This window comes from Gasterosteus aculeatus, chromosome 15 (genome assembly GCF_964276395.1).
Source record: "Gasterosteus aculeatus chromosome 15, fGasAcu3.hap1.1, whole genome shotgun sequence".
NCBI classification, from domain to species: domain Eukaryota; kingdom Metazoa; phylum Chordata; class Actinopteri; order Perciformes; family Gasterosteidae; genus Gasterosteus; species Gasterosteus aculeatus.
Window position 1 is genome coordinate 9233455 of NC_135703.1, and position 13463 is coordinate 9246917.

The following is a 13463-nucleotide window of genomic DNA, read 5'->3' on the forward strand; positions in this document are numbered from 1 at the left end:
GGAGGTCAAGAAGGTGGCCATGGCTTTCACTACAAGTATACTGCAGAAGGAAAGGCCACTGACTCGTTTTATTGAGCACTTCTCATCATGGAACAAATTGATCCGATCATCAGCCTGGATCTTAAAATTCAAAGAAACTCTGAGACGAAAGAAAACTAGTAACGCCTACCCAACCGGGTCGCAGCTGTCCGTGGAGGATTTAGCCAAGGCAGAGCAATCACTTGTGTCTTATGTCCAACAACAATCCTTCAAAGATGAAGTGACCTCTCTACAAAGGGGCTTACCCATAAAGAGAAACAGTAGGATCTATAGACTAGATCCTATCCTCCAACATGGAATCCTGAGAGTCGGAGGCAGACTAAGTAAACTGGCAATGCCAGAGGAAACCAAACATCCTGCTATTCTACCCAAAGACAACCACCTGTCAAAGATACTCCTACACCACACCCACACCTCGATGGCTCATTGTGGAAGAAATCAACTTATCGCAAAACTCAGGACAAAATACTGGATTCTAAGAGTAAATTCTGCTGCAAGAAAGATCACAAGGGACTGTGTACTTTGCAGGAGATGGCATGGCACAGCAATGACACAAAAAATGTCCGACCTACCGCTGCACAGGATAACACCTGATTTGCCTCCCTTCACCCATACAGGACTAGACTACTTCGGGCCCATAGAAGTCAAGCGCGGCCGCAGCAAAGTAAAACGGTATGGAGCCTTGTTTACGTGCCTAGCAAGCAGAGCTGTACATCTGGAGATGGCCTACTCTATGGATACAGACTCATGTATTTCTGCACTGCGAAGATTCATCTGCAGACGAGGCCAAGTGAAGGAAATTGTTTCCGATAACGGTACTAATTTTGTCGGGACTGAACGAGAGCTTCGAGAAGCACTTACACACCTTGACCTCAGCAAGATCCAGCATTCGATGCACGCTGAAGGTATCAAATGGACATTCAACCCCCCTTATGGTGCTCATCATGGAGGCGTATGGGAACGACTCATCCGGATGATAAAAAAGAACCTCTACTCCATCACAAGGGAACAGATCCTGGATGACGAGAGTCTCCAAACAGCTCTATGTGAAGTAGAGGCAATCATGAATGACCGGCCCATCACAGTCTTATCCCAGGATGCCAAAGATCCAGAACCTCTGACACCCAACCACCTGCTTCAAATGAAGCGAATGCCGACTCTTCCACCTGGACTCTTCGACAAAGGTGATACCTATTCCAGACGAAGATGGAAGCAGACTCAGTATATAGCGGATCTCTTCTGGAAACGCTGGATACGAGAGTACCTCCCATTGCTACAGGAGAGACAGAAATGGAATAAGATCAAAAGGAACCTAAAGTATGGAGACATAGTGCTGATCATCGATGAAAGCTCACCACGCAACTCCTGGCCTATGGGCCGAATCACGGAAACCTTTCCCGACAAAAGGGGACATGTACGTCGTGTCAAGATCAGGACACAAAATGGCACCTTGGAAAGGCCCATCACAAAGCTGTGCCTCCTACAAAACATGCCCTGATTAGATCCTCGAATAGACTTTGCCCCCTTTTCTTCGACTCTTGAGAGAACTCATTTTCCCTTTCTCAGGAATTTTTTGAACCCGTTTTACAAAAAGGACTATCGAAACTAAATGGATTATATTTTTGGCCTTTTTTCTTAATTCTATGGACACGAGACAAAGGACTCTAAAGAATGTGCTTCATATGTTTAAATGTATGAATTGTCCTCTACCGGTCAATTAGGGGCCGGAGTGTAGAAGCCATTCCACTACATTTGTATCGTGCACAATGAAACTGCCTTTTCTGTTGATTTGATTGATTTGTGATGATGTAATGATGACGTCAGGGGGCGTCGGCTATTTAAATGTCACCTGAGTAAGGCCAGGTGTGTTTTTCTATTTCGAGAGCGGAAGGAGATATTATTTTTGACCGCATTACGCATTACGCATTACGCATTGAATTCTCCTTTTATTTTGATTGTGATTTAGGTTGTTTTTGCCGAACAATAAATAAAGAAATTTGAAGTGACAATACGAGCAAATGCGCGTTGATCTTACCGACCGCTCCTACAACTTGACATACCGCTAAGGCAGCAGTTTGGGTTGATCCCAGATTGTCCATCCATCGTCTGCTCATACCCCAGAAGTCCCTTGTGCTCCCCATGCCGTCCACAAAAGGCCTCATGAAATCCCTGCTAACCGTGGCTTCCCTCCGCAATGCCGGTCACAGATTTCCATTGAACAAGTGATGTGGTTTATCAGCATCATCGTTAACCTGCATGCAAATTTCATGAACAGCCCTTTTAGACAGCGCTTGACAATCCACTCTTAGTGGTTATAAAGAAATTTGCATAGACTCAGAGGTTTAAGTATTATCAAAACCTAAAAGTTGGTGTCAGCCAGATGTTGCCCTTTTTTTTTTTTTTTTTAAGAGTGCGCTGGGAAGATACAGTATGATCCAGGCAGTCACGAGGCTAACCAAAATGTAGCACTGGTCGAAATCCTTTGCTAAGTTCATCTTAGAAACTGGCCTCTTGCTGGCATACAAAGGAAAGCGATTGAGCCAAGGCAGCCTGGAGCTACACAACACACACACCAGCTGCCTAACCAACTGCGGACACACACGGATCCTGGTCAACCTCAAGACATGGATGTTAGCTTCCCTATGACGGACCACTTTCTTTCCTTCTTCCTGCGATAACTCGGGCAACATACAGTACAGGAATCCAATAAACATAAAGACAAAAAAAAGGGACGATATCTCACTCGGCTCAACGTGTGCTGCCTGCTGTCAGGATGTGGCCACAACTCTCTTGAGGTCTCTGCATCTGCGGAGTGCTCCATGTGTCGGAGATGTAAATTCAACATACTGATAGCGTGCACTGGGCATTATACGCACACTTTTGTTCATTTAGCCTCTGTAGGACAGCCTTTTCTGTTCCACAGCGAGTACGTGTCGAACGCCGCGCACCTAGTGCATTCAGAGATTTAGATTTAATCATTTATCGTCCACAGCCAACAGAAGAATATTAATAGAGATGGGAAGGGGACGTGCTTAGATATTAGTGGGCAAACACGTTGTTTTAATGTTCCAAAACAATGAGGCAAAAGTCCCATTCATTCCCGGGAAGCCTTGCAGGTCTTTAACAGACTTCGTGTTACTGTGGCAGAGTGCGGCTAAAACAACTAATCGATTAAATCTGCTGATAGGAATAGTTGGCGACAAATTGGATCATCAATTAGCGGAGTCTATGTTATGATGCACAACAAGGATCTGTGCTAATGTTGGCACCAAACAAGCCAATGCTTGGGCTTTTGCATCACTCACGATGAATTTCAGGAAATGGTGGAAGCATTTGGAAGATGTGGGAGGTACAGACAATATTACAGAAAGAAAAAAAAAAGTTAAAAAGGCAGCAGATTCAATTTCAAAAACAGACGAGAAAATCAGAAATCCCGTTAGTATGTTCTGCTTCCGTTATGTAATGGATCCCATCGGTTTTCTTAGAAATGCTCTTGCGGGCTGCGTAGCTACACCTAGGCCTGTCAACATATTGACTCATATCGCTTATGGAAATGAGCGTGATCATTTTTGGTGCTGCGATATATTACATTTTTATGTAAAAATTAATATATGTCAAACATTTTAGTCGATTAGCCGCCACGTGCGCACGCGTGCACACACACACACACACACTCTTTAGGTGCAGTGTGGGAACACCGAATAAGAGACGAGAGTCAATCATTGTGAGCGAGCCGGTACGTCGACTTTGTTTAAAAACAGTGGCAACAGAATGAATATAAAATCTCACCAAAAACACAACCATCTCACACAGTTTTTTAACCTGGGAGCAACAACTGTTGTCCTGCGGACTGCGTGTTTGCCTCTGTGGTCGGGAGGGCCATGCGCAGGGCAAGGTCCCCTGACCGCAGACCTGCGTCCCTCCCGGGCTAGCCAATCGGTAGCGGGATCGAGACACCCCGTCTCTCCCGGCAGCCACGGAGCGAGTCGCCCTGCCGACGGTTGTAGGCGCTGGGCCAACCACCCCGGCTGGGCGCGGCGCGCCTTTACAGTGAACACATTTTCTCGAACCAGATTGCATCGCACCAAGCCCGATCATTCGCCCCGCTCCGTGTCCCTTGCTTTTATTTATTTGGGATATATTTTTTACTTTCCATGAAAGTAGTCAAAATGTATGCTGTTATTTATAGTTCTTAGAAATACAGATAATAGCAATACGCACAAATGAGAATCAGAATCCTTGGAATCAGCTACGAAAATTGCAATCGGTTTATTTCCACTTTTTACAAAAAGAATAATTTTTAAATCAACTTCACCCCAAAGAATATTTTAAAAGGGGCACATGTTTGATTCTCTTAACTATTCAAATATTACAAAAGCCTCTTTCCCAATTTCCATATTAAAAAAGTATTAGGCCTGATCAGGATAAAGAGGATCTCCGTAATAACTGGCAGCTCCTCACTTTCACTAGCAGACACGCACCCGACCACCGAGGACTAGAGTTAGAAGATCCCCATTGCCATATATGATCAAAATAAGACTGCTTGGCTAGAGAGGGAAGGTCAGCAATAAACATCAGAGCCTATCCCCTGATCCTCTGCCTAGTTCAATCAGACTGTTCTAAATGGGGTGCCATAACCCGATAACAAGACGTACTGCGGAGACCGGGAGGATCAACAAGAACAACCTCATCAATGAGGACTTGGCAAACGACTGTACATTGAACGTCTACCTGGGATGGCGTGCTACCGAGCCATCTAATGCCTTTAAGCAGCCTTTTGGTCTCGTCAGACACCCCTTTCTCAAATACCGTGCTTGGCAAATTCTATGAAGATGCCAAAAATGCCTTTTTGACGTCCCTCGAGGGACTTTCCTTTTGCTAGACATTCAGTTTCTCACATTTCACGTTAGGCCCACATTTTCATGTCAAAGCTAATGCAAACTGGTACAACGTCAACTTGACTGGGAGCTTACGGTTTGTCCCCGGTCAGCACTTTGGGAAACCCTAATGCGTTTGCTCTTCCCTCTCACTTTACTGACCGTTCACTCGCTCCAGCAGTTCATTTACCCGATGCAGCAAAGGCCACATCTCCTGGTCCACTGTGTTTTGACCAAGTAGAGGCAAACCACTGGCCTGTGGAGCAGGAAGCTGTCAGTATGGCCTGATATGGCCTCAGTCACAGGCAGCCAGACTGTGGGCAATGTTGCAGGGCTGGCGTAGCTGTTATTTTCTGACCAAGCGGCTAAGTATGATGTTTTTATAGTTTTTTTACGGCAAAATGAACCTGAACATTCGCCCTCTGAAGTCTGCAAACGTGTCTGGCATGAAATAAAACCTTGTAACCGTTTTAGCGAGGAGAAGTGGCCGTTTCGGCGATGCACCGCGGCAGTCTAGCAAACCTCTGTCCAGGTAGAGGAAACCTGAATTACTGCAAGAAAAAACACTGATGGGGGATTGCCAGAAAGCTGTAATATAAGTTAATAATAACTTGCAGATTAATCAGATTGTCAGCAGATAATGATCTGCAGATATTACTGAAAAGAGGTTTCTTCTCCAATGCAAGAATTTAGCTGTTCTTTATAATCTGAATTTTTTTTTTTTTTTAATTGCATTTTTTAGCTCTACTCAACATTAATCATGCCAATATGAATTCAGACACACAAGACCAGATGAGAGGGTGGTAATAAAACCTTAAAAATAAATATGAATCACATACTGTAACAAGATATTTCAGAACAAAAAATAATCACTACATCTATTAACCTAAAATTGAGAATACTTGGCGTGAAGAAGGTTTTGGGCTCAGAGAGTTCAGCTGAAAAGTAAAGCTCCTGTCCTGCAGGGTAGCTAATGAATAGACTTCTATCGCATTCGACCAAGATGAATTAATGTCCGGTACTCAATACGTAGCGCGATATCTCGTACTACCTCTTCAAAACACATTTGAACCGATGCGTTCTTTGTCCTCAAGGAGGAAACTTTCAGCTTTCCGTGTGGAGAGGCCGACAGCTCACTGAAGACTGTGGGCCGGAGAATAACGCCAGGGGGGATAATAGGAGTCAGTGACATCTCAAAGTCTCAGCAGCGGATGTGTTTAACCAAGCCTATTAAGACCTACACTAATCCTGCCTTACACGTCCTTATCCAGGCGTCCACGGGCAGCCTTAACTCACACAGGATGGGCCACTTACACCATGACTGATGCCAAGTCTTGCTTTCTGCATTTCTCTCTCACACTCACACACACACACACAGTTGATAGGTGTGTTTTAATGTCTGCTGTGAAAATCAGGGCTACACTGAAAATAACCTAAACACCAGATGTTTTATACGGAGGGTAAAATGATCACATTTTCTAAAAACCCCGGAGTCTGTCAACCCGGCCGTTAATTGATCATCTGGCGAAAGCAATTTGATTGCACCACGTAAGCGAACCCCTTTTTTAAACTGCGACACAGAAAACAACCCCTCATTTTTCACGCGCTCACCTTGGCCACCAGGTAGGATGGAGTGCAATAATGATTCGAAAACGTCCAACAGAACGGAATACGTCCCATCAGCGCACGGCTGGAGCGTGGCCTACTTATAGGAGCCGAGGTATCCAGCAGGGAAATGAAAGGAGACACACATGTCGAATAACCAGGGCCGCTTTTGGGTGGGCGAGAAATGGGAGCAAACGTTTGAAACCAAGGATGCAACCTAGATAATTCTAATTGTCCTAAAAATGGACCCTTTCCTTTTACCAAGGGGCTTCGTTCATAGTAACTGGGGGGGGTTAAAAGCTAGCTTGTTAGAGATGCTTGCACACACACACACACACACACACACACACACACACACACACACACACAAAAACCCTGTTTTCCTTGTGAAAGCAATGCACGGGGTACTTGTGATAAAGCATGGCCCAATGTTCCTTTTTTGTGTCCACAGAACAATGAATCAATGCGGCAGAGAACAACTTATTCAACAGCAGCTCCCACTTGCCCACACACCAGCTATAAAAATAGCTAACATTAACCTACTCAGCTAGACTCCAGGATGAGGGGGCCAATCCCGCATCACCCTCGTCCTCTCGGAAGGGGTAGATTTGGGACACGGGGTGAACACCAATACGTCAGAACAGTTATAGTCGAATGAGTGGGACACCAAGCGAGGTGTGTAGCCGAGGCGCCTTACAGCTTCATCCAAGTTGAACAAGTGTTATGCAACCTTGAGAAAGCAACAGTGTAAAGCGACCCGCGGCCGCTGCTTCCATCATCGAGCGTCCGTCTCCGCCGTTCAACCGGCACCGACAAACCACAGCAGCGGTTCTATTTATTTGTATCATTCTGGTCCACAACTTCGAACCGGCCCGCTGACCCGCATGCGGTGGCCCGTGCACCCGAAACGCTCGACACCAAACGAGCCGTCCGTCCGCACACTCGATGCAAGTAATGCGTAACGTTTCCCCGAGGAAAGAGACAACATGGCCAGATAGTCAACCTTTGCCGAAATGCGCCTTAAAAACGAGCCAGCTCAACACGGTGGTGGGGTTTTTTTAAGTCGGTAAAGCGATAAGACCGACCACGCATTTCGCCAACCATGGGATAGTTTCTCCTTACTGGAGCCCGGCAGCTAGCAACCTTTTAACTAGTAGCATGTTTGCTAGCGTCGCCAAGAAGGCCCAAGAAACGTTGGCTTTTTTAAACACACACACAGCGACACGGGACGTGACACACGCGTTTGTCGGAGAAGTGACGTGATACTCACCGAGAAGCAGTAATTTCAGCTCTCTCCTGGAGTCGCGCTTGTCTCGGCGCAGTTGTTTGTCAATTTCTGCATTGATTCGTTTCGACTCCTTCGCCTCCTCGCTCAGGCAGCAAGCCATCATGGACTCCAGAGTCATCCCCTCTGGTTTGGGCAGCCCGGTCGAGACGGGACGAGACGCGCGTTTTTTTTTTTTTTTTCAGCTCAACCCGAATCCCCCCCCCCGGTCACCTCGCTTCGGTCTCGGGCGAGGAGGGTGGCGTGTCGGCCTGGACGGATAGATGGACGGACGGACGGACGGGACTGGGGGAGGGGTCGACTAGCTACGGGCCTCGCTGTCAAGTTGTTCCCCCCAGCCGAGAAACAACTGCGACTTCACCCGGGTGTTCTCGGCAAATCACGGGAGACTCGGACAGGGGAGGGAGTGGAGAGACGGCGGGGCCTCCCCGAGATGCTCTGCCTCAACACGGCTAACGTTAAAATGACTGCAACTGCCGTGGATAAGCCCCTCGATGCCCGTTTAAATCATTAACGCCCCCTCCTCTGACACCCGGCGGTCCTAAAGTATATCGTCTCGTCTGTCGCCGGTCCGAAGCAATCTTTGCGATCCGCCGAAGAGAAAGTGATTCAAAACCGCAGCGTCGCTACATCCGAGCCCGTGGCGATCGATTTTCTGCAGCGGCGTCGGCCAGCTAGTCGGCGCTAGTGCGACGTTACGAACCCCCCCTTTAGCGGCGAAGCCAACATCGGAGCGGCGACCCGTTATCGCGCGTTTATCTCACGCCGCGGAGCGACGACGCGTCCGTTTTTTCTAAGCGACCGCATTAGCTGACGGCGGCTAAAACACGCGCGCGCACGTAAAACGGCTACTCGCGCGCGCGCACGCACTCACGCACGCCTCGGCTGAATGTGGGGTTCGATCCGAACGGCGAATTCCTCGAAGGGATTCTGGTCCGCCTGGCTAGAGACAGCAGGGGCAGCACCCTATTACGTCCTGACTCATTTTGACTGGTAAAATGTGAGGCTACTTCCACAGCCTTAAAGAGGGGGGGGGGGGGGGGGGGGTGAGACGCGTGCCGGCGTTTTTTTTTTTTTTTGCCCAGATGTTACTCGCTGCAAACAGCTGGCCCTCGGGTGGCTCGTCGCTGGAACAAGGTCGGGGCGCACACCGGTCTGATGCCAAAAGCAAGGAGGAGTGTGTGTGTGTGTGGCGTTGAGTGACAGGGGGGGAGAGGGGGGGGGGGGTTGCGTGAAACGGGTTTTTGACAGGCCAGTTGAATGGGCGAGGCGGACTGTGAGCTTAGGTCGTTCAGAAGATGCTCAAAAAATCTACACGGCGTGTATGAAGAGGGACAGTTTTTCACTGTTTTCGTGGTGTTTCATGGAGACAACATGCACGTCAATAAGGAGTCAATCTTATTCTATAACCTGCAGTATAAATCAAGCACTATCACACATATAAGCGACCATGTGCCGTAGTGGGTGGCGGCACGGTGGCGTGGTGGTTAGCACTGTCGCCTCACAGCAAGAAGGTCCTGGGTTCGATTCCGCCCAGTGGCCTTTCTGTGTGGAGTCTGCATGTTCTCCCCGTGTCTGCGTGGGTTCTCTCCGGGTTCTCCGGCTTCCTCCCACAGTCCAAAGACATGCTCTGGGGATCAGGTTAATTGGGGACTTTAAATTGCCCGTAGTTGTGTGAATGTGAGTGTGAATGGTTGTGTGTTTCTGTGTTGCCCTGCGAGGCTGGCGACCAATCCAGGGTGTACCCTGTCTATCGCCCGAAGTTGGCTGGGATGGACTCCAGCCCCCCCGCGACCCTGTGTGCAGGATAAGCGGTTTGACAATGGATGGATGGTGCCGTAGTGGCAGTGACACCTGGTGGCGTTAGAGCTGCATTGCATGTGATGCGTCTTCAAGGTCCATCTTGGTTTCTAGGAATGTAGCTTCTTTTCTTTCTTTTTTTAGATTTTCCAACAACCGTGTAACAAATGTTTACAGCATGCACTGGTGACAAACAATCAGATTGGAAGATGAGATTAAACTATATATAATAATCCTTGTTAAAAACAAATGTGGAATCTTTATGCAATGACGCAGTACATAGAAATGTATGACATTAAATAAGAGGCTACCATGGAGTAATGGTGAATATCAACATGCTATCGCCTTAATAGTAGCCCCTTTGCGCTGTGATGCTTAATACACACTTGCTTGATGGATTAAAGAAAATAAAACAGGGCAGATACAATTTAGTTTGTTTTTACCGTTTTCTGACTCAATCAAAAATATTTTCCCCCCAAAATGTATTATGATGGCATTTAGCTTCTTTTCACTCAGTCTTTACTTTACTTGCTCTATCTCTGGTTCATTTAGGTTCCACAATGAGATGCTATGCAAACGTTAACGACCACAGCACTGTGTGGCTAAAAAAAAAAAAATCTAGTACACGCTGAGATGTTTATTAGGACTTTAATAACATTCATCTTTGTGTCTAGGAAACTTCTTCAATTATTCTGCTCCTCAAAATAGTCACAGAAGAGGTTTCGGGCCTCATCAGCATGCCGTTGGTCACTGCAGGTGGAGGGAAGTGGCCTGTGTCTGGGCTGTGGGCTCTCCGCCTCGGCCACCTCCGCCTGCCACTTTGCCTCGAAGGCGTCGACGTGGGATTCGCACACGTTGTGCAGAATGCAGCATGCCAGAACCATGGTGGGCACCACGTCCAGTCCGCAGTCGTTCCTCTTGCTCAGACACTGCCAGCGTGCCCTCAACCTCAGAAGTGCCTCCTCGGAGGCGCGCAGCGCTCGGCTGAGCCGTCGATTAAAGAGCCGCTGTGGCTCGGTCAGCGCTGCGTGGCTGCCTCTCCTATCCTTTTCCTCGGGATAGGCCTTCATCAGCCAACTCTGGAGAGGGTAGCAGGCCTCCCCCAGCAGAACATACCTGGACGCACCAGATGGCTTTTAGTCAGTTACAGCACAAGCCGAAAGACTGCAGCGTGCAGTACAGTTTGGGTAGTTAAGATGGACGTTTTGGGGGGGATATTCCTTGATTTCTATCGATTAAATCATAACCAAACCCTTTCAGCTGGAGTTCATTTCTATATGGAGCAAGGACGTTTGTGGATCCTATCAACCTTGAAATATTTAAGATATTATATCCTGCCAGTTGCAGATCCTAGAAATCCGAAAATAAGGGTGTAGCTAAACTGAGAATACATAATGCAACCTTTCAATATAAAACTACAAATAATGAATAACAGCAAATTGTGTGTATACTTGTCAGATGGTTTGAATATGTCTATCCTTCCGACTCCATCATAAAATACGCTTTTCAATAATGTTGAGCGTTCTTTTACAATTGTGGAAGTTTCATAGATGGTGTTTTTCTAAGCCGAACACAGATGCAGTTTCCAGGTGGACAAATGGTGGAAAATTAGGACAAATACAGCTATTGAACTTATTTCCTCAAGATGGAAATTGGTGTCTTTAAAAGGCCCAGAAAACACAGCCTTGCTGTTGATGTTGAACTACCTAAGCGGTTTTCCCATGAAGGTAGTTTGCGAGTCAGGTGACAGCCCACCATCCGCAGCTGTGGCCCACAGCGAGGAGTTCTGGAAGATGTCAGCCGGGTCCGTACCACCAGGGAAACTGGCGCACACGTCCCAGAATATCCCCCGGCCGCTGACAGCCACCTCAAACACCAGAGAGACAGAAAGAGCCAAGGACTCCCAATCCGACAGCTAGTAAACATGTATCGTCAGCGGCGCATGCGGGTGTCCTTTCGTACCTGAGAAAGCACAGAGAGCCAGCCAGCAGGGTTGGCGTAGTCCGATGCGTTGTTCGATGGCGTGATGATGGCGGTGTGGAGTGTTGCTACGGCGGCGACGCAGTGAGGGAAGCCCCATTTGGACAGGAAGAGCTGGGCTGAATCATCCAGCTCCTGCTCACCGGGGGGCCGCAGGTAAGTGGCGGTGAGGAGCGCAACAATCGCGTGACACATGTCCCTCACACACCTGCACACGGTGGACTTCCCCACGCCAAACAGCCCGCTGATGGTGCGGTATTCGATGTTCGACGCCAGGCGCCACAGAGCCACTGCTACCCGTTTCTCAACCGGCAGAGCCAGGCGGAAGCTGGTGTCCTGGCGGGTCAGGCGGGGCCTCAGCTCGTCGCAGAGGTGGAAGAACGTCTCCCTGCTCATACGGAACCTATCCAGCCAATCAGACGGCTGGAATTCCGTCATCACCACCCGCTCCCACCAATCAGTGCTTGCAGTGGTGGACCAGGGGCGTGTGCGGATGCGAACGTTGGAGCGGATACCTCCTGCCATCATCATCTGAGGAAGAGTAATCAAGAGAAATAAAGATTTTCTTTAAAATGAATTTAAATATTTTCATTTTATGCCAAACGTCATAGAAAATAAAATAGAAAATGTATTATAAGCTGTATTGCGACTATCATTCATGTATTTTAAAACTGTGCTGTAGATGTGTGGAGGAAACTTTGGAATTTCTTAAAGGTGCCAAAATGTGTTGGTTTTTATTTGAACAGCAAGAAACAGAAGGACACACTATGTGATACGTGGGTATTATACTTAATGCTAAATTGTATATCCTTGGATATAAATACACTGACTAATTTGTTTGCTAAAATAAAAACTCAAACAGAATCTCTATTGTTGCAAACACTACAAACAGGAAAATATCAGAATATGTGGCTCTATCTTTGCAGATTACCGCCGGCCTTGTATTTGTTGTTTGTATAACTGCTATGACTATTCTGGTGTTTGACGCTTACGAATGAACCATTGATAAACAAATCTGTCTGATGTACAGAAAATATCTTTACAACACTTTAAAATGTACCACTTATTTCTGGCATTTTACAGACAATTAATAAATTACCCAGAAAATAAATGGCATACAAATCTATGAATAATTATTATCTGTAGTATGATAATAACTATTTTATTTAGAGGGAGAGTTCTCTAATTCAAAAATAGTGTAATGTTCCAATAAATGTATTCATACGTATTGTAATAAATAGTGTAATAAATGTATTAATAAGTATACATGGTCTACAGCGGTATGTATGTGCTTGGCCGTGGTGACGTTGGGTTACGTATACACGTCACAGATGGGCGGCAACAGGGCCGACTGACCATGAGCATCCTCCTCTGTCGCTGGAAGAAGTACTGCCGATGTCTGATGCGTCTTTGGATCTCATTCCGCCTCTGAATGTCTGCGTGGTTTAAGTCCCTCCTGCGCTTCAGCAGCATGTAAGTCATCAGGAACACGAAGGGCCGCAGCCGCTCCTCCTCTTCCTCCTCCTCCATTTTGACAAGTTCAACCAGGGAGGCAGCGCCGGGGGCACATCTCGACACGACGCGACCTGCCCGACGTGCAATCGCGCGGCCACGGAGGTTTCGCTGCCGTCGCTCGGGCTGCGAGCCGGGGCGCTTCCGCTCTCTTCCGGCCCGCGTCGGGCTGTGAACGCGGGCAGCGCGGTGCTGCCACCTGGCGGCGGAAGTGCAGCAGTGCTGCTGGTTTGTCACGTGAACTCACGTGTTCATTCCCGGATACGCATGTCAACACGCGTCTGACTTCCTCATTGGTCAGTTTTCAGCATCATGTCAGCAGTCTGTGTAATAGTGCAGTTTAATAATACAGGCATGGGATTTTT

General features: G+C 47.5%; 2 protein-coding genes across 3 annotated transcripts in view; both read right to left on the bottom strand.

Annotated features, from left to right (window-relative positions):
* gna11b (guanine nucleotide binding protein (G protein), alpha 11b (Gq class)) overlaps nt 1–8991 on the bottom strand; it is a 28805-nt gene extending 19814 nt beyond the window's left edge. Inside the window, exon 1 of one of the 2 annotated variants that reach the window (XM_040200312.2) lies at nt 7792–8991. In XM_040200312.2, coding sequence (XP_040056246.1) covers nt 7792–7927 — 136 coding nt within the window. In that variant the 5' untranslated portion in view covers nt 7928–8991. The remainder of the gene's footprint in view (nt 1–7791) is intronic. The other variant, XM_078090045.1, reaches the window with a different exon arrangement.
* A 1247-nt stretch (nt 8992–10238) lies between these two features.
* Nucleotides 10239–13305, bottom strand: LOC120833306 (uncharacterized). The gene is made up of 4 exons (XM_040200315.2): nt 12943–13305; nt 11569–12117; nt 11313–11473; nt 10239–10722 (listed from the first exon to the last, which is right to left on the bottom strand). The coding sequence occupies exons 1-4, from the start codon at nt 13114–13116 to the stop codon at nt 10290–10292; spliced, it is 1317 nt and encodes a 438-aa protein (XP_040056249.2). The 5' UTR covers nt 13117–13305; the 3' UTR covers nt 10239–10289.
* Nucleotides 13306–13463: the final 158 nt, after the last annotated feature.

What these genes read in the sequence shown, in the direction of transcription:
- LOC120833306 (XM_040200315.2), bottom strand. Translation starts at nt 13,116, where the DNA reads ATGGAGGAGGAGGAAGAGGAGGAGCGGCTGCGGCCCTTCGTGTTCCTG. An exon ending in GACAGAGGAGGATGCTCATG is followed by an intron (nt 12,118 to 12,942) that starts GTCAGTCGGCCC and finishes ACTCTTCCTCAG; the next exon opens with ATGATGATGGCAGGAGGTAT. An exon ending in GGCTCTCTGTGCTTTCTCAG is followed by an intron (nt 11,474 to 11,568) that starts GTACGAAAGGAC and finishes CTGGTGTTTGAG; the next exon opens with GTGGCTGTCAGCGGCCGGGG.